The sequence below is a fragment of the Orussus abietinus genome, unplaced genomic scaffold, assembly GCF_000612105.2.
Source record: "Orussus abietinus isolate OABI.00-Male unplaced genomic scaffold, Oabi_2.0 scaffold16, whole genome shotgun sequence".
Classification (NCBI taxonomy): Eukaryota; Metazoa; Arthropoda; class Insecta; order Hymenoptera; family Orussidae; genus Orussus; species Orussus abietinus.
In genome coordinates this window covers 502,989-527,775 of record NW_019394714.1, presented here as the reverse complement: position 1 = coordinate 527,775, position 24,787 = coordinate 502,989, and the positions used below count along the sequence as shown (strand labels likewise).

At 39.8% G+C, this 24,787-nt stretch overlaps 8 protein-coding genes across 18 annotated transcripts; 3 read left to right on the top strand and 5 right to left on the bottom strand.

The window, feature by feature from the left end:
- The first annotated feature begins 176 nt into the window (after positions 1–176).
- Positions 177–2,392, top strand: LOC105696890 (target of rapamycin complex subunit lst8). The gene is made up of 7 exons (XM_012419700.1): positions 177–435; positions 553–705; positions 771–832; positions 914–1,064; positions 1,133–1,335; positions 1,414–1,556; positions 1,646–2,392. Exons 1-7 carry the CDS (start codon positions 310–312, stop codon positions 1,768–1,770), a joined length of 963 nt encoding a protein of 320 aa, XP_012275123.1. The 5' UTR covers positions 177–309; the 3' UTR covers positions 1,771–2,392.
- Positions 1,741–10,717, bottom strand: LOC105696887 (nitric oxide synthase, salivary gland). Of its 5 annotated transcripts, none has more exons than XM_012419692.2 (29): positions 10,612–10,717; positions 10,128–10,329; positions 9,946–10,028; positions 9,779–9,850; positions 9,346–9,562; positions 8,635–8,771; positions 8,393–8,555; positions 8,142–8,233; positions 7,850–7,991; positions 7,554–7,693; positions 7,192–7,366; positions 6,659–6,760; positions 6,317–6,511; positions 5,814–5,911; positions 5,571–5,715; positions 5,398–5,502; positions 5,221–5,279; positions 5,004–5,147; positions 4,663–4,837; positions 4,397–4,526; positions 4,260–4,338; positions 3,997–4,190; positions 3,705–3,874; positions 3,393–3,603; positions 3,225–3,312; positions 2,991–3,115; positions 2,748–2,893; positions 2,387–2,578; positions 2,166–2,273 (listed from the first exon to the last, which is right to left on the bottom strand). In XM_012419692.2, the coding sequence occupies exons 5-29, from the start codon at positions 9,448–9,450 to the stop codon at positions 2,166–2,168; spliced, it is 3,420 nt and encodes a 1,139-aa protein (XP_012275115.1). In that variant the 5' UTR covers positions 9,451–9,562; positions 9,779–9,850; positions 9,946–10,028; positions 10,128–10,329; positions 10,612–10,717. The 5 variants fall into 5 exon arrangements, with proteins under 5 accessions (XP_012275112.1, XP_012275115.1, XP_023288875.1 ...); XM_023433107.1 differs by having other exon boundaries at positions 10,128–10,537; positions 10,612–10,715; XM_023433108.1 differs by having other exon boundaries at positions 10,448–10,629.
- Positions 10,718–10,758: 41 nt separating this feature from the next.
- On the bottom strand, positions 10,759–12,721 carry LOC105696891. Its single transcript, XM_012419701.1, has 3 exons — positions 12,452–12,721; positions 11,867–12,361; positions 10,759–11,731 (listed from the first exon to the last, which is right to left on the bottom strand). The coding sequence occupies exons 1-3, from the start codon at positions 12,565–12,567 to the stop codon at positions 11,635–11,637; spliced, it is 708 nt and encodes a 235-aa protein (XP_012275124.1). The 5' UTR covers positions 12,568–12,721; the 3' UTR covers positions 10,759–11,634.
- A 324-nt stretch (positions 12,722–13,045) lies between these two features.
- LOC105696997 (succinate dehydrogenase [ubiquinone] iron-sulfur subunit, mitochondrial) lies at positions 13,046–15,099 on the top strand. The gene is made up of 7 exons (XM_012419918.2): positions 13,046–13,223; positions 13,562–13,692; positions 13,765–13,908; positions 13,979–14,174; positions 14,304–14,405; positions 14,529–14,651; positions 14,749–15,099. The coding sequence occupies exons 1-7, from the start codon at positions 13,182–13,184 to the stop codon at positions 14,848–14,850; spliced, it is 840 nt and encodes a 279-aa protein (XP_012275341.1). The 5' UTR covers positions 13,046–13,181; the 3' UTR covers positions 14,851–15,099.
- A 99-nt stretch (positions 15,100–15,198) lies between these two features.
- On the bottom strand, positions 15,199–17,067 carry LOC105696996 (post-GPI attachment to proteins factor 3). 3 transcript variants are annotated; one of them, XM_012419915.1, is made up of 7 exons: positions 16,843–17,067; positions 16,559–16,698; positions 16,295–16,447; positions 16,101–16,225; positions 15,893–16,026; positions 15,576–15,780; positions 15,199–15,494 (listed from the first exon to the last, which is right to left on the bottom strand). In XM_012419915.1, exons 1-7 carry the CDS (start codon positions 16,979–16,981, stop codon positions 15,443–15,445), a joined length of 948 nt encoding a protein of 315 aa, XP_012275338.1. In that variant the 5' UTR covers positions 16,982–17,067; the 3' UTR covers positions 15,199–15,442. The 3 variants fall into 3 exon arrangements, with proteins under 3 accessions (XP_012275338.1, XP_012275337.1, XP_012275340.1); XM_012419917.1 differs by lacking the exon at positions 15,199–15,494 and having other exon boundaries at positions 15,578–15,666; positions 15,755–15,780; XM_012419914.1 differs by having other exon boundaries at positions 15,199–15,780.
- A 231-nt stretch (positions 17,068–17,298) lies between these two features.
- Positions 17,299–18,520, bottom strand: LOC105696773 (60S ribosomal protein L35a). Of its 3 annotated transcripts, none has more exons than XM_012419494.1 (4): positions 18,476–18,520; positions 17,728–17,987; positions 17,501–17,659; positions 17,299–17,378 (listed from the first exon to the last, which is right to left on the bottom strand). In XM_012419494.1, exons 2-4 carry the CDS (start codon positions 17,983–17,985, stop codon positions 17,355–17,357), a joined length of 441 nt encoding a protein of 146 aa, XP_012274917.1. In that variant the 5' UTR covers positions 17,986–17,987; positions 18,476–18,520; the 3' UTR covers positions 17,299–17,354. The 3 variants fall into 3 exon arrangements, with proteins under 3 accessions (XP_012274917.1, XP_012274918.1, XP_012274919.1); XM_012419495.2 differs by lacking the exon at positions 18,476–18,520 and adding an exon at positions 18,380–18,403; XM_012419496.2 differs by lacking the exon at positions 18,476–18,520 and adding an exon at positions 18,155–18,287.
- A 207-nt stretch (positions 18,521–18,727) lies between these two features.
- On the bottom strand, positions 18,728–20,286 carry LOC105696775 (DTW domain-containing protein 1). The gene is made up of 4 exons (XM_012419498.2): positions 19,995–20,286; positions 19,712–19,852; positions 19,451–19,634; positions 18,728–19,301 (listed from the first exon to the last, which is right to left on the bottom strand). Exons 1-4 carry the CDS (start codon positions 20,202–20,204, stop codon positions 18,973–18,975), a joined length of 864 nt encoding a protein of 287 aa, XP_012274921.1. The 5' UTR covers positions 20,205–20,286; the 3' UTR covers positions 18,728–18,972.
- A 336-nt stretch (positions 20,287–20,622) lies between these two features.
- Positions 20,623–24,584, top strand: LOC105696833 (ankyrin repeat and zinc finger domain-containing protein 1). 3 transcript variants are annotated; one of them, XM_012419595.2, is made up of 8 exons: positions 20,623–20,832; positions 21,255–21,464; positions 21,699–22,027; positions 22,162–22,276; positions 22,453–22,604; positions 22,715–22,937; positions 23,016–23,288; positions 23,370–24,584. In XM_012419595.2, exons 1-8 carry the CDS (start codon positions 20,733–20,735, stop codon positions 23,591–23,593), a joined length of 1,626 nt encoding a protein of 541 aa, XP_012275018.1. In that variant the 5' UTR covers positions 20,623–20,732; the 3' UTR covers positions 23,594–24,584. The 3 variants fall into 3 exon arrangements, with proteins under 3 accessions (XP_012275018.1, XP_012275017.1, XP_023288854.1); XM_012419594.2 differs by having other exon boundaries at positions 22,712–22,937; XM_023433086.1 differs by having other exon boundaries at positions 20,635–20,917; positions 22,712–22,937.
- The last annotated feature ends 203 nt before the right edge of the window (positions 24,585–24,787 follow it).

Here is a 24,787-nt window from a genome sequence, read left to right as displayed (position 1 = left end):
ACCAACTACTGTATCTCTTCCTCTGCCTGATAGGCTTCCCTCTCCTAGACCGCCGAGAGACCATGATCTCTTTCTCACTCTTTCGCGCTCTAGGTGCGAGAAGGACACTCTTATACGAGTAAGGTACGCGGTCTCTTGAGGGTCTTCCTCCCGAAGCGTTGGTTAGGTATAACTAGGCAAGTCGCTCTCCTTCGGAACAGCTCGGAGGGATAGGACGCACGTGGATAATCACGAAGACGCTGGGTGCCGTTGTACACAAATTGTTATTACCCTTTTTACCATCATCATTGTCGACAATTTCCTGTAAAGATGATCGTCGACAGTGGCTTAAAGACTGGGCAAGTTATTTTGGCTACTGGAGGTTATGATCATACGATTAAAATATGGCAGGCGCATACCTCTACGTGTATACGCACCGCACAGCATGCAGATTCTGTATCCTTTCGTATATTTTCATGAATTATTGCAGCATCACTGCAGAATAGTTATTGCACTGAATGATCCATTGAATTGTTGTGACAATTTTTATCCTTAACTAAGTTTTCAACGCAGCAAGTAAATGCTCTCGAAATTACACCCGACAAGTTCATAATAGCTGCAGCAGGCTACCAACACATTCGTATGTACGATTTAGGATCTAGCAATCCTAATCCTGTTATCAACTATGAAGGCGTTTCTAAGAATATTACAGGACTCGGATTTCAGGTAAAAAATAAGTGACTTCTTCTAGGTATAAATCATATATTTAACATCTAATTTCTAATTTTTAGGAGGATGGAAAATGGATGTTTACTGGTGGTGAAGACTGCTCTGCTAGAATATGGGATCTGAGGTAAATAACTGAATTATTCTACATTAATGTGGTTACTTTCCTTGTTTATTAATTAATTAATTTTTTTAATTTGTCGCATAGATCCAGTAGTCTTCAATGTCAAAGGATATTTCAAGTGTCTGCTCCGGTAAACTGTGTTTGTTTACATCCGAATCAGGCTGAATTAATCGTGGGTGATCAGAGCGGAGTTATACATCTGTGGGACCTTCGTTCAGATCACAACGAACAGTTGGTAAGGATTTTAAAAATTGACTTTCTAAGAAGCATTGTTACTATCTGTGGTTTCTGATTTATGAATAGATCCCAGAAGCGGAAGCCTCTGTTCAAGACATAGCCATAGACTCAGATGGCACGTACATGGCTGCTGTCAATAACAAAGGCCATTGTTACATCTGGGTTCTCGCGGGAGGAGTAGCCGAAGAACCAACACGTCTGAGTCCTCACCATAAGCTCGTAGCACATAAACGCTATGCTCTTTGTTGTCGGTTTAGCCCTGATTCCAGGTGAGATAAGTTTTACTTTTTAAGAGTACATACAAGAAAGAGATTCACGAACTGCCTAACCTGACATTTCTGGTTCAGCTTATTGGTGACTACATCGGCCGATCAAACAGCTAGAGTGTGGAAGACATCGGACTTCTCAGAATTGCAATCGTTACAGCACGATGCGAAACGTTGGGTTTGGGACGCAGCTTTTAGTGCCGATTCGGAATACGTGTTTACAGGTTTGTTGACAGTGTATATCCTTTTTTTAGTTACAGTGAATTTATTGAAGAGTGAACACAAGGTAATCGTACTTCGTTTTCTCCCTCAGCTTGCTCGGATGGAATTGCAAGGCTTTGGAATGTGTCATCTGGGACGGTGGAAAGGGAATACCAAGGGCATCAGAAAGCAGTAACAGCTCTGGCCTTTCGGGATGAAGTACTTCATTATAACTAGAAGCTTTAAGTAAGTTTAAACATTAGTTCGTATTACTAGGTAAGGTGAAGACAGCGAAGAGAACCGAACGGTCTAAAGTGTAGATAGTCCTCCTCGTGTAATCAGGCCCTCTTCGTTGTCTTTCGTTCGTGTTTGTGCAAGCATATTTATTTGATCAATGCTCTTCGATCAACCCTGAGTACTACTTAAGATTCAGTAAAAAGTGCACGCGAATCGATAAAATTGGTGTATAATTTTGTGAAGTGCAAAACACCTAACTGTGCTTCGCTAAGAATGGAAAGGAACGATCACGCGAAATCTTTACGTCATACATGCAGGACGTTGTTAATATACTTAAATAAGGTCAAAACAACATGTAATGTGTATATGTAATTGTGATATTCTTCGAGAATTGTCTAAGGCACCGTAGTCATTCTGATACGTGCGGTTTCTCGCGACCGGCTGTGAACTTCTGCAGTTCGTAAGGTTATTCCAAATATGTCTTCGTGATATCTGTTTTCGTCCTGAAAAGATTTTTATGTTAAAGCTAATTCGACAAAGCCTAAGTCTCGTCGACGACGTATGATATGTATTCAGCTATCACAGTATATTTTAAGAAAAATATTAAGTCGTTTACCCTCAACGTCAGCATGTATGCCTCGACCTGTTTCATTGTCATTTCACCATGGGTCTGGATAATTTGTTTCAGTGTTTGATACACGTCTTCTGCCATTGTACAATCACCGCAAACGTAAAAGTGACCACCTTCGTTTACCAACATGTCGAATACCTGCGATGACTCCATTTGAATCAGATCTTGCACGTAGGTCTAGAAAAAATATTTGTCTATAAGTTGGGGATGTCGATGTCAGAAAATGTGTATGAAATTAGGAGACTCAGAAAATTCTCCAAGATGAGGTAGTCAATCAAAACGGTCCATCTATTGAAGGTTAATAAGTTTTGTGAGGTCGAGGCAAGGTGCGATTAGGAAATCTCACCTTTTTCTTACCGCACTCTCGTGACAAGGCCAAAAAGACTTTGTGCAGCACTCCAGCGTCCATCATCTCTTTTTTCTCGCGGCTGTAGAGGTCGGCACCCTTTTGACGACAGCCAAAGAAAAGCCAGATCTTGCCGAACTGTTTGCCTACGAGTCGCAATTAAATCATGAGAGGTTATGTGCATCGGTAAGTAGTTCCGAATGTGGAAAGCATTGTTAGACGATAATTACAGTGATTACGTACTTCCGTTCATCTTCATGTCATAAAATCGCTGGTGCCAGAAACCTCGAAAAGGAGCTATTCCCGTTCCTGGACCTACGAGTATTATTGGAGCTTTAACGTCCTTCGGCATGTGGAAGTTCGGGGCACTGTATTTAATAGAAGAAAGGTATTCGTTAAAAAAAATTGCGTTTTACAGAAAGAGTAAACATATTTTGCTTGAACTACAGGAAATATTGAGAATACAGTTTAACCTACCTTCGAACGAACACATACAGAGACTCTCCTTCTGGAACGGAACGTAGGTAGTTGGAGCAAACGCCATAGTGGACCGGACCTGAGCCTCCTGGATCGTCCAATGTATATTAAAGGTATTTTGTTGCAATTAAAAAAATAATTTAAGGGTAGAGTATAGAAGAGAATTACCTTGCGTCTTGTACTGGACCACTGCGACTGTAAGATGTATCTGTCCCCGATGCATCATCGGTGAAGATGAGATGCTGTAGAATCTCGGCAGGAGTGGCGTCAAGTGAAGTACGAACAACGGAGCAAGGGGCTTCACCGATGGGAACTCCTCCAGCACTTCCAGCAAATTGGGATACTTCCAATGCCGCCAGTCTTCGTACGCCGAGGAATCCTGGGGTGCAAACAGTATTTATTACTCCTCGTCTCGCTGTTTATGTAGAATGAAAACGCGAGTGAGAACACTTGTCACTTCGTTCCAGATCTTCCACTTACGGAGGCCAGCAACAATAGCTGCTCCTTTTCTTCTGGACATGCTGCCACCGATGCAAGGTACCGCAATAGATTTGGAGTCGGAGGTGTCGTGATGTCCAGGAAACGAGTGAACAACGTCCTTAAGGAATTACAGGTGTACCTTTCGTGCGACTCCCAAGTCTTAATAACTCCTGGAAGGAAATACACCGATCAGGGTACTGCGTCGATTCGCAGTAGAAGCTGGAAATACTTAAGTGGCGTCCGCGGGTTCAATCGTTCATGAAACTTTTCTCCGGACTGGTCAGTGACCTACCGTTAGGCGTGTGAGACTGCTTTTGTGTCTGCAATTCCACCGGTGCGTCCCAATCGAACGTAGTCTGCAGTCGCATAAGTATCCCCTCGACCAAGTCTGACTTGTTGCACGCGAAGACCCCCAAATGGTCGCCAGGACTATAGGACACGTCCGCGCTCCCTTGATTGTCTACTTCTACTAATATCGTGGTGCCACTAAAAAACCGACAGTGCATGATTTAAATTCCTGATGCAGGATCCTGAAAGATCTAATCGAAGGCTCACCTCGAATTGTTCCCACTTAGGGTAGTCCTCTTCGTCAACTTGCACGTGGTCACGTGTCTGTTGTGGCACTTCTGCAGCGCTGCAAAAGTCTCGTTATAGCGCTTTCCGGGGACTTGCAACCTCGTGGCTGTGATTACCTTTGTCTACCGGCTGTGATTTTGCCTCGACGAAACGAACCGTTGACGGGGATACGGTTTCCGAGCCCAGGAGCAACGCGGCCTCCAGCAGGGTCTCGTCGTCGTCCAAGCAAAAGGTCTCGCAGGCCACCTAAGGGCGAGGGGAAACGTTAGAAAAATCCAAGGGAGTTCTTCTCGTCGTTCCCGGTCGTTCACTAGGAGTCTCTGGGAAATGATCCTTCGCTTAGGGAGTAGTGAACGGTTTAGATCTGGCTTTAAGGACGAACATTGAAAGTCTCGGTGGCCCATTTCCGGAAAGCCTGTTCCTGGCCGCACATCTCGTCTCCTTGAGCCAATCTCAGGAGTCTCTCTCCTCCCAGCTCGCCAAGAAGATTGTCCACGTAGCGGCCGAATGCACAGAAGTTCGGGTACGCCGAAGAGCCCAGGGCGAAAACTGCAAACCTGGGGAAAATGTACATGGGTAATCTTCGGCACTGACCACCTCAATATTTACATCATATTCTGGGAGGAACGAAATACTCGACGTGAGTATTCGTAGAGTAGTGTTATTTGGACTCATCCTTGGAGCTTTGACTCTTTACAAGATCTCCTGAAAAGGACGAGGTACCTGACGTTGCTGAGAGGTCCGAAAGTGTCCTCTGTCTGGGACTCCGCTGTCGATCCACGTAACGACTCCAATCTGTCCAGTTTCTTCGTATTACCCGTCTCGGACTTACTGTTCGCCTTTATGAACGACTTGGAAGCGGCCAAGCTGAAACCGATGTCGCTGTCAGGAACTCCATTGGAATTCTGATAAGCTAGAGGTATTGTCGATTCAGCCTCACCTTACATTATTGTCGCTGTTCTCGGATACCATCATCGCGTACAGATTCTCAGCGAATGCCTGTAATTGAAGTCGCATTGAATTTTTTCAGGTACCTCTGAGTAATCAGTACGTTAGATTAATGAAACCCTGACGGAGGTAGATTCAAGCTGAAGAAGGATAACGTCTGAGGGAATACCTCTCCATTTTCTGGCGGATCTCCGTTCCCGAAAGTCGACGTCACGACCAGGAGCAGCGTTTCGTGTTCGATGTTGGTGACGTCGTAATCCGCCATGCAGAGTACCTGAAAAATCAAGGCGCACTTAGGAACTACGGCCACGATTATACGTACACTTATTCCCAAGCAATTACCTGGGAATGGAAAGCGTGGCCGAGTAATTCGCTGAGCTTTTCCGCATACATTTTCGAGGTTCCCGTTTCGGTGCCGAAGAGAACCGTAGCTTTTATCCTCCTCGACAGAGCTCGTCCGAAGAGCTTCGACGTGAACTTAACGGCTCTGTAATTTCAAGATCGTCTTAGCGTTATCAATTTAATCCGCCCTGGGAAACGCTCGGCGGTTTGAAACCGTTCGCGAAGAGCGCGCGGAAAACCCACCGGGCAATTTGTTTGAAGTGAAATTTCCTCCTGGGCTTCTTCATCAAGCACTTTTTGTCCCGGCTTTTCTTCCACACGTGCGTCTTCCAAGCCGGGTCCTGCGGAAATTAAAAAGCAATTAGGAATAGACAATAACCGAGTTCCCTCTGGGAAGGGAAATTTAAAAGGACATTCGGCACATCCTGTACATTAAGATACAGAATAACGAGCTTGTACACTAGCGGTCATACCAATGTACTCGAAACAATGCCAACGCTTCGTTGTTCTCTGTCACGTATGCGATTTTAAGAAGCGAGTCGTTTTACGTGACCGTGATTTTTCTTATAAACAAACGAGAGACAGCGAAAAATCTGCTTCGGTCGACGCTTAAGTATTGCAACGTGTCTTATGTGTAATTCCGTTGACGCGTACTCTTGGTAATGTGTATTGCAATTGTTACTTCTAGTCTCTACTCTCTGGCTCGCTCTCTTCTGTTAAATAGAGGATCTCTGTCGCAATTTAACCTGATTGTCGTAGGATGGCTTCAAGTAGTAGAGAGCCATTTCCTGGTGAAAGACGGTAGTCGCCGAACCTGAGATCGGTGGCACTATCCAAATCCAATCCGCTGGACAACCATTCCTCAGTCGCATTTCATTCTCATAATGCTTCATGAATGACTCCGAGGCCGTGTGGTGGTCGACGATAGTCACGTTCTTCATCTAAAATCGATGAATAAGGCTGAAGGAACCTCCGCAATCTCTTGCGAGGTTGTACATACTCGGATAAGCCCCCCTTTTCGTCTACAGTCGTCAGTGGAATGTCTAAAAGTGACTAAAAAGATAGTCATGTATTTTAAAACTCCTTACTTGAAAGCTGAAGAGCACTGCCACGTTCGCTTCTATTATCGCTTTGTCCTTCCACAGAGACATCGGCGTCCTGGTGTCAAGGCCCATTAGATTGGCTATAGTCTGGAAGAGGAAGAGATCCTGATCAGCTTGATTAAAGAGATTTAAGTTTTAATTCATTTAACAGAAACTCATCGGACCGAGCCAGCTATGAGCTGGAAGAGGATGAAATACTGATAAACTTAGCGAAAGAGTCTTAAGTCTTAATTAATTCCACTTGAAGAGGCTCCATTAAGAGAGTGGCTATACTTTAGTCGATAGGATTCGCTCAGATCATATTTTAGATATATTATATATTTAAAATTAGCACACTATTGTTACTGCGTTTTATGGACGTCGCTGCGCTTTGTTCATGTCTGATGCCGATAAAGGATAGCCACGTGTGTGAAAATTAATGTTTCAGTCGGGACTAGTCTGGAGCGTAGCCATCTCCTAAATTATCCAAGCGAATTGGCTGTCGAACCCCTCGAAGGGGGACCGATAGAAATTTATACCTCGAGTAAATTGTACCGACTGGAGTCGCAGAGGTCTCTTGCTCCAATTTCGGTGCTCATGTACCATCCGTTAAACGGGGCGGCCGTAAATTGTAGTCCACCGCAGTCGAAAACCATCCCAGAAACGGCGGGCACAGCGAACCACTTTAGGTTCATGTCTCCAAACCACTCGTACCTGTTGACAATTGTTGAAGCAAGATGTAAAATATTTATCAGAATATTCCGAGCCAGTCTTGGTCTGTACACGTACGTATTGAATATTCATTTAACGTTCAAAACATTCATTAAACATTCAAATATCTCCGATTTGTAGGGCAGGTTTTACACAATGGTGGTCTTCATTTTTACACAATGGAACTCACGTGGGATGGATCAGCGGCACCTCGAGGATGAGCTCCGAAGGGATGTCGAAGTAATCCGGGTCATGGCCGTTCGCCGAGAGCACCAGGGGTAACACGTCGAACCTGGTCCTGGCACTCTTCCACCCCAATTTCAGGCACAACTGGACAAGACGGAAACCCAGATACAGAAGGTCTGTAGAGAGATCCTCGCACGGGCGGAGCCCTGGTGCACGGTTTGGATTCTCGAGGTCTAAAGTGGAACGCCGTGTAAGCCCTCGAGAAGTCCCTGACCTACCGCCATGTCGATTGACACTGACCTCCGTGAATTCGACGTTGACGGGGTCTCCTGTAATCGTGCCGTCCGCGTTCTTGTAACCTGCGTAGCTTATCAATTGTTGATTCCACACCCTGTAGTCGTGTTTTCCGTCCGTCCTCTGAGGAAAAACCGTGATCGCCGACCTGAAACCAGAGAAAACCCAGCGTTGCACTTCTTTATAGTACTAGAAAAAAATACAATATTGCAAAATGTGTACTCTCGCGTACTACGTTCATGGGCGATTTCCACGGATTATCTGAAATTAATTAATTTTAACGTTCTTTCAATTTTACCTGATGTTTCCTTTATTCGTTCCGTACTTGATGTGATTGCAGAGCGCCTCGAACATGCCACTCGTGGTCGTCACGCAGCGGCAATCGAAGACCTGGAATAAAAAAATGAGTCGACCATGAAGAAGGCGCTGAAGAGCGAAATTCAAGATTGAAGAAGCGCTGAAGAGCGAAGTTCAATATTGAAGAGCGAAGTTCAAGATCGAAGAAACCCTGAAGAGCGAAATTCAACGTTAAGAAACAGAATGATGTACCTGTAGCTTAGACCACTGGATGCGCCCGATGCACCGAGTTGCATTTCGCCATGCCACCTTGGCTCCGAATACCAATTCCGTTTCCGTTAACTGATATGTCCCGGTAGTTGCGACTTCCTTCTCTACGCTGTTCCAACGAGCATGGTGCGCCTCGCTGTTCAACCTGGAAGGGATTCATGATTACAAATCGATTCATGAATTATTCCTCCCCGAACGCGCGTGCAGAGCAACGCTGACGGTACCTTCTGATGGATATGAAATATTGCTCGAGGAAGTCTTTCGCTTGCACCAAGATCTCCTCCTTCGTGCGACACTCCACGCTGTGCGACGGGAGCTGCATTATGCTCCCCAGGCAGACGCGACTCGAGCATAGTGTTTCCTGAAAGGAACGTTCCCACCTGACATAAAATTCCCATAGTCCGATTTGCAAGAGATTTCAATAGCGGGAGGTCTACCCAAGAGATAGATTGAATTAAAACATTTCTTCAGGGTGAAATTCAGCCAAGATATTTCCCTAACAAGGAACATAGTCGAGAGATTTAATCAAGCTGCCTCTTCGGCATTACATTCAGCCAAGAAATATCTCTGGCAGGGAATTTAATCAAGACATTTCATTGGTAAGGAATTTAATGAAGAAATTTCATTAGCGTGAAATTCAGAGGGGAACTCCTTTAAAAATTTGATCAGCAAGATATATCGAGATAGCGTAGATTTAATCTGGCCCAAGGGAAGGTTTCGCTGATAGCAATCGTTCCCGAAGCTGCGAGTGCTTCTTCAATTTGGGAGCCCTCGTATATAGGGTAGCATCGCTCACGGAAGACAAATTGATGTACGAGTTGTGCAGGTCTATTGATCCACCTGGATGTATATTTTGGAGCGGAGATATTCGTAATGGACAGAGATGAGGGACGACGCGGTGGCGCGTCCTCGACGAGTCGACGAGAGGCACGTACCTCTCTGTGCCTGGTGTGCAGGGTGTCGAAAGCTTCCGTCTTGTAGACGAAGTTTCTGAGCTTGGTCGGCTTCTTCTGGATTGGGGTCGGCTCGTGGTCCTTCATCTTGAGGTCGAGGGATCGGACTAGCGACTCGGAGTCGCGGGAACTGTTGCAGCAGCGGCTCGCCGTTGTTATCGAGCACGAGGTTTCCCTCTCGAGCACTCGTCCTCGCGATCTAGGAGGAGAGAGAGGGTGAAAAACGGAAAGGGAGGGTGGACCGCCCGCGAGGGCGGAGCGGAGACGAGGAGAGCTGCTCCGGACAGCATCTCACATGCGCCACGACCCATTGCCATTGATTCGGCTCCGATTCCTTCCTCTCCTTTTCATCTACCTCTCGTGGAGGGTCCGAATCCCGGAAACGATGCCGACTGTGCTTGGAAGGAAAGCTTACCAGGCTTCGAAGTATCCGGCCTGAATGTTACACGCTTTTCAGATCCAAAGAAATGACTTGGGTCAAGTGATTCTGAAAATATGATTTTTGTTTTAATATATTGTCGAGTCGTAAGAAAAATAATTATTACCGGATTTGGAAGGACTATTTTTCAAAGTAAAGCTTACCAGGCTTCGAAGTTTCTGGCCCGAATGTTACACGTTTTAGAAGTCCAAAAAAATCGGTACTGCTTGACTTGGGTATAGTGATTCTGAAAATATGATTTTTGTTGTAACGCCTTGATAAGTTGTAATGAAATTAATGACTGGGTAATAATGCCTTGATAAGTCATAAGTCAAATGATGTTTACCTGACTTAGAAGGAATGTCTTTACGAAGGTCACGAAAATAATCATTACAGTGATTCTGGTCGTGGCTTTGCAAATAATTGTCTCTTGTATGAAATTCCTTTGGTAAGATTCTTCATCCATTCTTTGATAAGATCTTCATCTAGTTCTTAGAGCCGGAAAAGAAGTCGCCATTTGTTACTTCTTGATAGCTTTGATGATAAGGCTGAAAAGAAATGATAAATTCACCCGTTGTGTTCGTGGTTGTTGCAGGAACCAGGGAAAATGTCGCTCTAATTGCACGCCGTTGATTTATGAATGGAAGCACGAGATGTTTTGTGTACTTTGAACTTAAACGGCTTTGAATCGTCGCTGAAAGCATTCTTCTCCGTGAATACATCTCCAGAGTGCATCTATTCTTGAAAGGGTGTACCCTATTACGGTAACAATTATACTTTTAACGCAATATTAACGAACAATTAATGTTAAGGAACAAGTGAGAACTTACAATTGACGTGGATTAATTTTCTTGAGAATTCACTTTCCAGGACGGAGACCACTTTTAAGAAAAAGAGAAATATTCTTGACGAGTGGATCCTTTGGAGACACGAGGAACATTGGACTTCGGCAGAGGTAGGAATAACAGACTACCTCGTAACATCCTCTAGATTTATTATTTTGCAAAGGCTACACGGTGTCGTAGAATCGTTTAGACAGTTTCCAACTTGTGCATAGATCGGTGCCTCAAGAAAGGAAATCGCAGCTAATTCGATAGATCTATTTCAACGTACCTCGAGTAGACCTCATGAGAGGAAAGAAAAGTATTTTGTGGGTGACACCAAACATTCACTTACGTATGAATTAGAAATATTTACATGAACATTGTCCAGAAATAGTCATCTTTGGGACAAGTGTATACGATTCATATTACAACAAACAGATTTGACGAATCTCTCTATTACAAAGTGCAAAAAAACTCTAGGCTTTTTCTAAGCATCCAATTACGCCAAACTTGGAAAAATTTCGGAAAATGTTTGATGCCACGTATCCGACAAAATTCCAGGGTTGACGGTACTTTCCATGTCATTTGCTAAACAATCGTCTGTAACAGGTGAATCCTGTAACTCGTAACAAGAATCCGAAAAATCAAAGTTCAATTTGTTCGACGAAACACTGGTATCGATACTGTCGGACTGGACACTCATAGGTGACAGTGACTTAACTCGATCGTTTGTAATCGACGAACAACCCTCGTACGAGTTACAAGGTGTTACGCACGTAACAGCTTCGATTGGACAAGAAATCTCTGAATTAATACCCTGTATGCTATCTTCATCTCCTGGATATATGATCGTTATGCAATTGGCAGTTTCATCGTACGTGCCGTAAACTGTATCCATGTCATTCGTTATAGGCTCCTGCTTTATCTCGAATACCTCCTTTAAAGGCACGGATCGCAAATTATTATCAGCTGATGCGGTGCTTGACTCGGTGACCGGGTTGAGCGAACGTTGATGTGTTAAATGGTTGCTTAAAGATGTAATAGCTCTACGAATATCCACATCTTTTGAAGCTTCATCCACCATTCCTGAGTCATTGTGTTTTTCGTTATTTTCTGTATTTGGGCACTAAAATAAACATGGAATCAATATTGTGACGTGTACCGAGTGATATATGAGAGAAGCGTATACAAAGTATATCATATATAAAGATATATTGTTGGCGTTTAATGATTCCGAGGCCAGTTAGATAAATATACTTACGTATTGGTTTGATGTATTAGTTCCCATTTCTGCTGTAACTTCTCGTAAAAGACTCTTTGTAAGCTCTTCAAGACGTTCGATGTAGTCGTCATTGTTAATGTCTCCGAACAGTTCTTCAAGAGAAGGTAGAAGGTCATGATCTTCAATAGTTCGACAAGTCTCTGTGCCCATGCCAGGGAAGACGCCGGCTGTATTGCTCCACCCTGCGGCTGAGGGTATTTGGGAGATGCTGCCGATCCCGTCGGGAATGCAGTACAGCCGACATGCCCCTGGCACGCCAGGCAAAACTGATCGTTGGCCTTTCCTTCTTCCTTCTCTCTTTTCAACCTCTTAACATTTTCAATCAACGCCTCATTTTCTGATCGTAGGGCTGCGCATTGGCGAGTCAAATCATCGTTCTTCTCTCTTAAAAGCTTCACCGTCTCTTCGAGCTCATCCAGCCGAGCCTTTTTACGATCCCGAGAAGTTTGAGCTGCTACCCGATTCTTCAGCTTTCTGGGAAAATAATATTAAAAGTATGCATAAATATATGAACGTCGTCTTTTGTATGTAAGGAATATCTTTTGAGGAAGACCATCTGCTCACTTCCTCTGAAGTTTCTCCTCCCACGTCAAATGGTCAAGCCGTCGTTTCTTTCCACGTAGGCAAACATCTTCGAGGACTGATATCTCCGATGAACCGATCGTCGACTGGTCTGACATTTTTTACTTACAGCTGATCACTGGTCGAGAAATTAACGAAACTCCAAAATTATCAGCACCAGCGAAACTGATGCAATTTCCCTTGATTATGCACGCGATGAGTCATCGGTTCTTTTAGACACTAGACTGCACTAGACAGTTCCCTAGTGCGATCAGCAGAAAACAGAACATAACCTAAGTAACCATGAAAAGTGAATGTAGTTGCAGAGAGATTCGAGAAGGTGTGCTACGACATGTAGTTGCTAAAATTATGGTTTTTCAACGAATTTTCATTAAAATGTAACCGTGTTTATAAGGCCAACAGTTCACTAAATCCGTGATATAAACGCGTAAATTTTCACCTTCGTGAACTGTGTCTAATATAAACGGGTGGCACAACCGTTGTGTCCAATTGTGTTCATCTGTGTTTAAACGTGTATGATGTGTATGCTACTCATTACAGTGAAATAGTGACGATCTAGGTTCAGTAGTAATCTATGGTTCGAAAGTGTTCTGTACGGAGCGGTGGAATTGGGCAGAATAGACCTGTGTAGTGTTACCTGTAATTTCAGTACATGTAATTGATTATATAATAAGTTATAAATTGACATTTTGCGTTCCTTCGTTTAAAAAAAATGGCAACGACTTTTACACGGACGTGTAAAAGAGTGATAGGGGTAAGTACCTTAAAAGGAAGACTTGACATGTAATGTGTTGATCTTCGGTCGGTTGTTTCGACTTGTCTGTACTGGCCCTATCAGTTACTTTCTTAGGCGATAGCAGTTATGATTATTTTTCTTGCAACTGTAGAAATTTAAAGCAAATATAGATATACAGATTGTAATTTGTACGGAGGGTCAGCGGGGTCACTTCAACGATGTGTGGGAATTAAATTGATAAGGTTGGGTGGTTGGCCAGTATTCATTAAAATTTATACAGCAAGATTTTAAATTCATATTGAAGAATAAACTTTTGTAATAATATATGAAAAGTTAATGTTTAAAGTGATTCACAGGTTCGAGCGTTTCACGCGTCTGCAGTGAGTAATGCGGAAACCAAATTGAAGACCTTTTCCATTTACCGTTGGAATCCTGCTGCCTCCAATGAAAAGCCTTACATGAAAGATTACAATGTTGACCTCAATTCGTAAGTTGAATTATATTTAGGGGTTCTTACTCTACATATATATTATATCCTCATTATTTCTCTTGCTTTTAGTTGCGGACCTATGGTATTAGATGCCCTAATTAAAATAAAAAATGAAATGGATCCAACGTTAACATTCCGCCGCTCTTGTCGAGAGGGTATCTGTGGCTCGTGTGCTATGAACATCGGTGGAGTTAATACCCTCGCTTGTACTAGGTCAGTTTTCAAAAATTTTAGTTTCAAAGAATCTTTACACTCTTGTTTAACAATAGTACTTCTTTTGCAGTAAGATCGATAAGGATGTTAACAAACAAACGAAAATTTATCCTTTGCCTCATATGTACATAATAAAAGATTTGGTACCAGATATGAATCATTTCTATGCTCAGTATCGTAGCATACAACCTTGGTTGCAAAGAGAGGATAGCGATGGTCATGGAAGTCAGCAGTACCTACAAAGTACAGAAGATCGTAAAAAATTGGTAAGTGTGCTTATTGCTGTGGAATTTGTTAGTATAATTTTTTAACATATTTTTAATCATGTTAGTATTTTTTTTAACACGTTAACGATAAGATGTGCATATAATCGTGAGATATTTGTATGTTTGCAGGATGGTCTCTACGAATGCATTTTGTGTGCTTGTTGCAGTACTTCATGCCCCTCTTACTGGTGGAATGGTGATAAATATTTAGGGCCTGCAGTACTTATGCAGGTAACGTTCTATTCATTTATTTGTAGTACATTATTCCGACAAAAAATGTTAAGTGATCGTCAGCTTTTAAATATGTTTTCCAATTTTTTTTATCTGGAAATATGTAACTCCGAGTAATTCTAGGCCTATCGTTGGATCATTGATTCAAGAGATTCTCAAACAAAAGTCCGATTAGAAAAATTGAGAGATCCATATTCGGTATTCCGGTGCCACACGATTATGAACTGTACACGTACTTGTCCCAAGGTTGGTTGCTATTTATTTTAAGTAATGATTTATATAAATTGAAACTAAGTTGGAAATTTATGAGAAGCGGGTATTTTATAACGTGTTTTGTTTTTAGGGATTAAATCCTGGGAAAGCTATTGCAGAAATAAAAAAGCTGTTGGGCAATGTTATTCAAAAGGATAAACCTGGTCTGGAAACAACGGCTTTATATAAATAGTTATGCATACTAAACATGGAAGTTGCCTATTGCATTGCTGTTACGAACGGTGGTGTGTGCTCTTATGTATAGATATTTCTTTAGATTATTTAAAAACAAATATCACTTTGGAATCGACAGAAAAACAACATGTGTGATATCGCGAGGTTCGACCAAATTTAGCTTTCCTTTGATTGTAATTAATAGATTTGTACAATTAATTATTGTGCTGTGTAATTTATCTTATGTAAGATGATAATGTTTATGAAAGTCGTGAGTTTTTCTATTTATTTCCACAACGAGATATAACGTTTTACCTTCGTGTTGTTCCGAGTGATTTGAATTTATTATTGCAAGAAATGATGAATGTAGATATAAAGACTTATTTTATTTCAAGCTCTAGTATTGCCAACCAGAAAGTCGTGATACTGATTTAAATAATGGACATGTTCTATAAGTACATACATTAAAAATATTGGTAACGAACCACTGTTAACATTTAAAAAATGTTCACATGTTTCGGTTAAACACAGTTGCTTCCTGAGTCGTAATCCACTGAAGTACAGAAATAAATTAAAAAATGGACGTCCAGCAAAGTAATTAATTACTTTTTTCACCTAAATGCGCTGTACTTCTTTAAGTAGAGACAGTCCTTTATTATAAACCTAAAATGTAAGGTGAAATTATTTATGTTAAGGAAGGTTACTAAAAAACAAAGAAAGATATAAAATATGTAGTAGACGTACCTGTACAGCAGTATAATCAACGGGGCAGAAGAAGCATGCCAAAGGGAATGTGCATCAAATATCCAGAAGATTGGTGGAAAATCTGTTACTTCTAAAAGCGTGGAAGATACGCTCAGTACATTAAACCAACCGATTAAGCGTATGTGCTCTAATCTTTTATAATTACGATACCACCATACCAGAGTCATAATAGATGTGACGAGTCCTATAAATTAGTATACGTCATGTCACCAAATTATTTGAATACATCTTTCGATTCTTTTAAAAAGAATTGGGCTATTCTTTTTTTTATTCATAGACTTTCATGAAACAATTACCTAGAAGTATATTGAGTTTCATATTATAACCGTAATTAATTCGTCCAGACCACAAATGGGACAAATGTGTATACAGCATACTGACATAGCCGCAGATTATTGTGAAGAGTACCTTACGACGCTTGTATGTTAACCTGTAAATGATTTAATATCACTCATATTATTTTCTTTGAAATGGCTACAGATATAGAAAATCAGGGGATCATACCTAAATAACAAACAACATAGTAAAGTTAACACGATACCAAATGCACAAGAGTAATCCATTGCTTCTGTGAACGCATTGTCCTGAGCATGAAATATGCTAGACCAAAGCCAGCCGTGTAAACCAACCTGAAAACGATAAGTTTCTAACAATATAATTAACACTTTTACGCGTACAGTGTAAGCGTTTTTCTTTACCAATGAAAAGTAACTCCACACGAGGTACATCGGTGTATCGAATTGAACTTCTTTCCTAAATTCTCCATACATTTTCCAACTGACAAAAAAATTCAGTACAGAAAACAGCACCGATGCAGGTTCTTGTAGACCAAACATTCGGATAAATGGCCACTGACGACAAAAGAAGACAGTTCCATTGGAATCGAACAACGAAAATGACGGACTTAAAATATTCATGATTTACCGTGATATACAAATTACAATTAAATTAACAATGCTTACCTTTCCATGGAACTGAGGTACTTGGAGCCCGCGAGAAGTAAAATAGTTTACGGTATCCCACATACAAGTGTATTTGCAATCATCTTGCGAAGACAATAACGTTCGTGAAGTAAAGAAACCTGGTTCCGCTAAATCAATGTCTGGTAAATGAAAAAAATTATGAGACAACATACCATTATGAAATAAAATAAAATCTCACAGTTATGCATGAATTCCATGCGAGGACTTGCTCTTAAGAAATAAGGTTCCTATTCTCCGATCAAGATATTCACAAGAAAACATACCCCTTTCTCTACTTGACGTCTTGCATGTAGATAGACATTGTCTATAATAACGAGAAGTATCGCCATTTGAACCCACACATACATCACTAATTAATAAATTAATTGTCAGTATTAAAAGCGCAGATATTTTCTTTGGCATGTCAACTTAGAAATAATGTTTTTAACGCTGTCACATCTAGATAAACGCACATGTGAGCGAATTTGACAGAAATATCGGATGGGACACGTGACACTCCGCCATAGAACAAGGAGAAGTAGAAAGGAAACTCATCTCTGACCGAAGTCACCGGTGTAATCAGTGGTTTATCAGAGAGACGGGTATATATTTATATTTCTTACTCTATAACTATTCTTTGTACTCCATACTCATGATTTTACATTAAATTACTAGATATTCAGATTGAGAAACGGAAAACTTAAGGAATACACCTAAAAGGAAGAACAAATTCAAATATATACAATATAACAATTTGGTACCAAAAAGGCATTTATTTATATTTTACAGGGAAGTTCTATATGCGACTGGGGTACAGCATCTGCAAGAAATGGAAAGTGAGTTTAGATTATAACTACTAAAATGTTAAATCTTAGACGCAATGTAGTTTAATTTAAATATCATGAGACTCGATGGCTCAATAGGTTCATAGAAGATACTTACAATCCTGATGCGGTGTCCCATAGCTTTTGCTGGCAGATTTCTCTTAAATTTAGCTCTCACAGAACCACTGGTACCATGGGGACGGGTCACCTTTCCCCAGATAGCCCTTACTTTCGTTTTCTTTGTAGTTTTTCCTGGAACTGGCGTCTTATTTTTTGCCTGCAACAAAGCATAAATTCAACGAATGACTTTTAAACTCGATCGGTGAGTAGAATCAAACCTCTTACCTTATAGACATAGACACAACGCTTTCCAATATAGAAGTCGGAGTCTCGTTTAGTTCTAGCCCCTTCTATTTTAAGGAGGGCGGTGTGCTCATGTTGATTACGTAGGCCTCGTTTGTATCCAGTGAAAATGGCTTTGGCATAAAGTCGTCCATGCCTTTTGAAAGGTCTCTTCTTTAGAGGAACAGGCTCCGTAGGTTTTTCTTTAGACTTTTTGGGAGTCTTTACTTTGGACTTCGGGGCTGCTACTGCGTCCGCCATTCCTGAAAGTCCATGATTTAAAATGAAATTGAGATGACAATAAAAATACAGGTCTGCCTTTGGGATTGAGCAGATCTTTTCTTCAATGCAATTGAACGTGTGGTTGATTTAAAAGCAATGTGTCACTTTGAGGTTAAGTGCCTCCAGTGTACTGTTGCCCGAAATTTACCGTTTAAAGAATCTAGTATTTCTCACGAAATGATACGCGCTTATGTTCCAAAAACATGTTATTTATCCCTGATTTGATGTAAAAGAGCCACTTTGTGACTTTCTTCGCGGTCCACTTGTTATTTATACATAGCAAGCGCCATAACCGACTCGTCAGAATCCGATGTGATCGGCGGAAAATATGCGGAATCGGTTCGTTAAAATTATTGGATATAAGTCTGCAAACCTATTCTAACGAATTAGCATGAATATTTTTACACGGGAACCTTGAATTCTCTAATGTTTCAATGTTTAATAAGAGGCAGTAATCCCAGAAACGTACCGAATGCGTACCACACGTGAAAGGAAGGTGGAAACTAAACCCCCCTGGCGGACAAAAGTGACATCTCCTTCGGTGAAATAATTCCTCCCTGTTGGTCACGTCACATTGTTGCATTAGAGTGTGAAAATAATAAAAATTATTATTCTATTGAATTTAATGACAAATATATTTATTCTTGACTTATTTACTAGTTACATTATAGTATATGTATGTACATACATAAGATTTAAAGTGAAATAGATCTTTCCTCCACCTAGCGAAATTTTATTGAATTTACTTCACAGTTTTGTCAGTAACTTACATCTGGCAGTGGTCTTTTATCGTAAAACAGAAAAAAATTTAAATAGTCAATACAAAATTTACGAACGTCATTGTAAAATATTAATAAGTAGTTTACTTAACAAAATTGAGCTAAGGAAATAATCTTGTAAGCTTGAAAACAATTATTTTTTTCAGCCATTGGACTGAAAAATTAAACTAATACTCCATTCATCACATTATATTAATGGCCTCTTGTATGCCCATAGTTTATCGTGGTCATAGATAATATGTATCTTATCATACATATACTTAAAAAAGTACAGTAAGTTGTCGTACTGCCCGCAGTACTTTTGTTGATTGTCTTCGGTACATTTTGATACCGCAAGGTTTTGATTTGCTGAATCTTCCAAAGTAACATAATTGTCGACGATACCAAATGCACATGTGTGGAGCTCGACCAAAAATTGATGTATAGCTTCTATTGTCGCTAAATACCATCTTGGACTTTTTTTCTGATGCCTCCAAAATTGAGATATCCGAGACTTCAGGATGATGCACTTCAAATCTTAGGAAACATTAAAAAGTAAGATTAAAAAGTGATACTATGTCTATCTATTTGTGACAATAAACATCTTAAAATTCATAGAATGCTTGTATGCCCTGAACGAATTATCTGCTACTTTAAATTCCTTCATAGTTTAAATAATTATAAACCTCTTAATCTTGGATCCTTGTAAATGGACTTTGTTTGATGCCAAGTGCTATCGATGAATACTGCTTTGGTTACAGGGAGTTCATTGTTAATTTTTTGATGTGATATTCCATTTGCTGTAACGACTTCAGCTGGGAAGAGACTATCGATACTCCGAGCCGTTTCACTAGGGAAGATGAGTACAATCTAAGGAATTATGGCGATTTAAGAGTGTCACTAACATCATTTCTAATATGATTCATGAAAAAAAAGTGCTGAGCTACCCTTTCGTCTTCTGAAAACTTTGGAAAATCAGGATACGTATAAATTCTGACATCTTCCGGAGCGAGCACGGCTGCATGGATTGCTGTACTTTTACCGTCTATTTCCCGGGCATGTTTGATGATGTCAATTTTAATAGGTAGCTTCAACATAAATAAGACATTTAATGAAGCATTTCAGAACGGTCATGTTTTTCATGTTCACGTAAAGTAGATGTTATAAGCACATACAGTGCAATCATTTTAACGAAAGTATACACATAATTTAAAATTTGGCAATGTTTACCTTCACCCGAGGAATATACTTTTGATCGATGACAGGAGCGCAACAAGTATAGCAGAAGAATTTCCTCGACTTTTTACACGTTTCGCACATTTCTCGACCCTCGATAGTGTCCAGTATTTGTGCATCAGCAATTTTCAACATTTTAAAGGGATTCCTGTCAATAATTCGCTGTTTAGCTTCCAATTCCGACAAGATTTCTTGGCACGACATTTTGAATTATATCGCAGATGGATCTACATGGATCTAAAAAAGAAATGTGAAGAATAAAACTCGGAGCGTATAAAAAGGGAGATTTCAGCGGCCATCTTGAATTTTACACGCCACTTGCAATTTCGTATGTGAAAAGCGGTTGTCAAAGTGGATATAAAGCATCTTCCTTTAAGTTTTAAAATACGTGAATTTTTAAGAACATCAAAGTTACCAAATGATAATAACAGTTATTGCATACATTTTCTTTATGTTCGTTTAAATTTTGAGAGAATGCAACGATGAAAGATGGCCGCCACCGCGACACCAGCGCCGCCTAGGGAAACGTGTTCACTGTTCTGTTTAATAAATTTCTTGGAAGCATTCCAATCTTGCGTATTATATTACGCACGTGGAGTCTCCGTACGTGTTTGCACATCTATGTCGTTCTTTTTATTTTTTCCGTGACCAATGCAATTAGCCAAAGCAGCCAAAGGAGGCTGTAGGGTAATTTCTGACTGCTTCGACAACGTCCAGTGAATTATTTCAAGAATGGATTACCGACTTTTAAAATTATACAACGAGGAGGAATTTGACAGGATCACGAGGGGCATAAAAGTCGCAGAGTGTATGCAGTTAAGGTCGGCGTCGAGTGAGTTCTGGACTTTTCTTGAGCTAAACTCGAATGTCAAATTTACTCGGATCAATTGGAACGGGTTTTGGCACTGAGCAAGAAGGTGTAGCTGTTTTTACTTATGTTTATTTTGGACATACCATTTTACTGTTCTTATAATGTTTTGCAAGTAATTACAGTGTCTGCTAACGCTCACACGATGTTGCGACATCATTCAATTATGAAGCAAACGTGTACACGTAACTGGAGTAAATGCATAATCATAAATGCATTGACACACTGTCAACTGTACATTCATGATCGTTTGATCGTAACAAATCTGAAACGTCTGAATTAAATATTTTGTGAACGTCAAGTTCTGCTGTTTAAAAAATAAATTACGTAGCATCTTTTTCTTAATAATATTAATAACTATTTGATAAGTACCGTATATTTGACAGATGGTTCCGAGGCGGAGAAATTATTGAACCAACTTGAAGATTTAGCTGTTTCTGACTCTCGGACTTGCTCCTTTTGTAATACTACATTTGAAGATCTAGTACAGCAACGGTTGCACTATAAACTAGATTGGCATCGCTATAATCTTAAGCAGAGACTTCAAGGATTGAAGTCGATAACTGAAGATGACTTTAGTCTTTTAGCTGATAAAGGTATTTCATTATATTTAATCGAAGTGAACGTTATTTGATTTAAAGGATATCTGCAAAATGTTTTTTTTGTATAATTACTTTTCAGGATACATTTATTTTGTGATGATATTCCCAAGAGTGTCTTTCATTTTTATAATCACGAATACATTCACTTCATATAAAATTAATTGGCTGTCTGCATTAAGAATTTCAGTTAAACTTCTATGGCTGAAATTAGTGTTTCCTCATTAACAGATTCTATGTCTAGTATATCCGGTACCGATTTGGAATCCGACTGTGAAAGTGAAACCAGCGCGTTTGAGACTGGAGAATTATCAAACAGACGATTGCAGAACGAGTCTATAGCTGGAATTCATCCACATCCTGCAAGGAGAAAAATGGGAAAGCAAAACGAGAAAACAGAAAATTCAGATAGTTCCGATGGAGATGTCGAGGATGAGGATACAAAAAACAAAGAGACGGAGATGTACCTGTCTGCAGCAAAACGTCATTTAAAAGTGTTCTTCGAAAATGATAATGGAAATATTTTCAGTATATATAGATGCCTGCTGCATAATAAAAAGGTTTGTAAGACCACTCAGGAAAATACATTCCTGTACCACAATTTCAGATAACGAGGAATGATGATGTTTTCTGTTTGGGGAAGATACTTGACATGTAATCTATGTCAAGTGGTCTAATATGAGCTGTATTTTAGACAATTCCGGAAGTCGACAGTGAAATGATAGCTCAAGCATTGAATAGTGGAAAAAGAAGTATGTGGACTGTCATCATGCTTGGTGGGGGTCATTTTGCAGCAGCAGTATTCCAAGGTGTTTTTCTAAATAACTTTTCTTCCTGAAGTAACGACATAATTATCTAGTTAAGCACAATTTTTATTCTGCCTAGTTATAGAATTCTAACCTTAAACTCGAATTTTTATTCCATTGAGTGGTAAATTTATAAACATTGCTGGTTTACAGCAAATAATTATTTTGTAAAATTACAGGAGGAGAAGTCGTCGTTCATAAAACCTTTCACCGTTATACCGTGCGAGCAAAACAGGGCAGTGCCCAGTATTCTCGAGATACGCGGATGATGGGAAATATGAAAAGTCCTGGAACAATCTTACGTCGTTACAATGAGTCTATGCATGTACAAGTAAATATTGATTGTTCTTGAATTTCGTGGCAGTAATTTTTTAGATATTTATTCAACATACACATATATATATTTATCTAAGTATTGTTCCTTACTCATCATTTTAGCAGATACAAGAATTTTTAGAATCATGGGCCTCACACATCAATACGTCTTCGTTAATCCTGTATAGAGCTGCCGGCCCTTATAATCGTACTATATTATTTGGAGGAAGAAATCCACCTTTAGATAGAAGTGACTCCAGATTGAGACCATTACCATTCCCTACTCGAAGAGCAACATTTAGTGAAGTGCAACGAGTCTATGATGTTCTAACCTCTATTGAAATTTATGGCACGTAGTGAACATGTACTGATTTGACACGACTCTTTTTTGTATCAAAGAAACTGTTTTATCTATGTTTCATTTTAGGTTCGGCTGTAAACTTTAAGGATTCCTTTCCTGTATCGCCTCGACAGCTGAACGCCAAAAAGGCTTTAAAGTCAAACTTGCCTGTAAAAGAAGAAGAAAATGGCACTAAAATAGCCAATGGTTTCTTGCCAGCAGAAGTAGGAAGTCTTCCATGTACAACAGAAGAGATAAAGAATAACTCCCCTCAAAATGTTACGAGAAAGAGACATCGCAAACTTCAAACCCGTATCGATAGGGCAAAACCAAGAAAAAGTCCTCGACGTCCACTACCTGGTAATCTGTTTACTACTTATTTTGCTATTTCATGTAATTATTCTTTTTGATGTATATATTTTAATAGACATCCTGTCATAGATATAGTTGCTCGATTGGCCCAATCTTCCTCGGAATCAGAGTTGAATCTGAATATTAACAGTATGGATATCGAACTGGTGGAGGAAGACTTCCAAATTAATTTTGAAGATCATCTACAAGCGTTTCAAGATAGTGTTCCGAGGTATTTGAAGAATAAGAAAATTCGACGTCAAAAGAAAAATATTAGGAAAAATCGCAATGACGGTGAGTCTTTAAAATCATGAGTTGCTTTTAGGTATTCAGAAAGCAGGACACAAAATATACACATTCGTGATGATTCTCAGTATTACGTTGACGATCAATGTTTTAACCTTGTTAAATGGGGCTAGAAAAATAATTTGCAGGGTAATTCATTGTGACGATCGCGTGATACTATTTTACTATGCAGTAAAGATTTGTAATGATTTTAATGGTACCTGGCATGTCGGCAAAAGCAGTAGTCCGTCTTAATTTGACTCCAGAAAAGTGTTTCACGTTGCTCGATAAATCTTGTCTAATTGTGTACTATATGTATAGTTCAAGCTTATATGACAGATTTTGTCATTGAAATCTTGAACATAACACGATACTGCCTAATTTGTTACACTAGAGCGGTAGTTCACATTTTAAACTGTAAATTCATATCGGTGATATGGTATTGCAATACCAAGCCGGGAACACACAGGGAAATCATGGGTGGGAAATAGAATGAGAATTATTATAGGATGTAAATGGGATCTCTGATCTGTTGGTTCTAAGATAACAGCTGAGTACATAGTACTCATTGTGTACATGGTAACTGTAAGAATCTGTGTTTAAGGTTAGCGAGATAAACATTAATTAGTTTGCAAACCTCTTCGCATAAAGAAATTGAAAATTTCTTTAAACGAAGGGAAGTGTTAAATTTGATAAGTTACTAATAAAGTAACTAGATAGAGAACCACAAACCGATGCTATGAGTTTTGTATGCCACGATCTAAAACAGTTTTGACTAAAACTGAAGGAAGTGACGGTATAATGCATGCAGATTTTTTATCTTGGTAATTATTTAGCTTCTACGTTAACAAGTCTTACAAAAGTGAGTGTTATGCAGAGTTTGCACACGTAACGATGATATATAAGTACAAGCACAAACAAGACATTATCAAATGGAACATACGATCCAACGGAAGCAATGTTCGAAATGAAATGTAACTTAAAGTTGTACAATAAAGTTGATTATTCTGGTAATAGTGACATTTGTAACGACTTTATAATACACTGATAAGTTTTAACTATTGAGTTTTGAAACATGAAATTGTTCTTGTATTGAAGGACGGACATAATAGATTTAATTCAAGAAAATTCCACAATGGCGCTGCCAATCGATAGGATTTTTTTTTAACGAATTAACACCTTTCGATTTTATAGTTAATGGTATGATCCACTGAGGGCAGAAC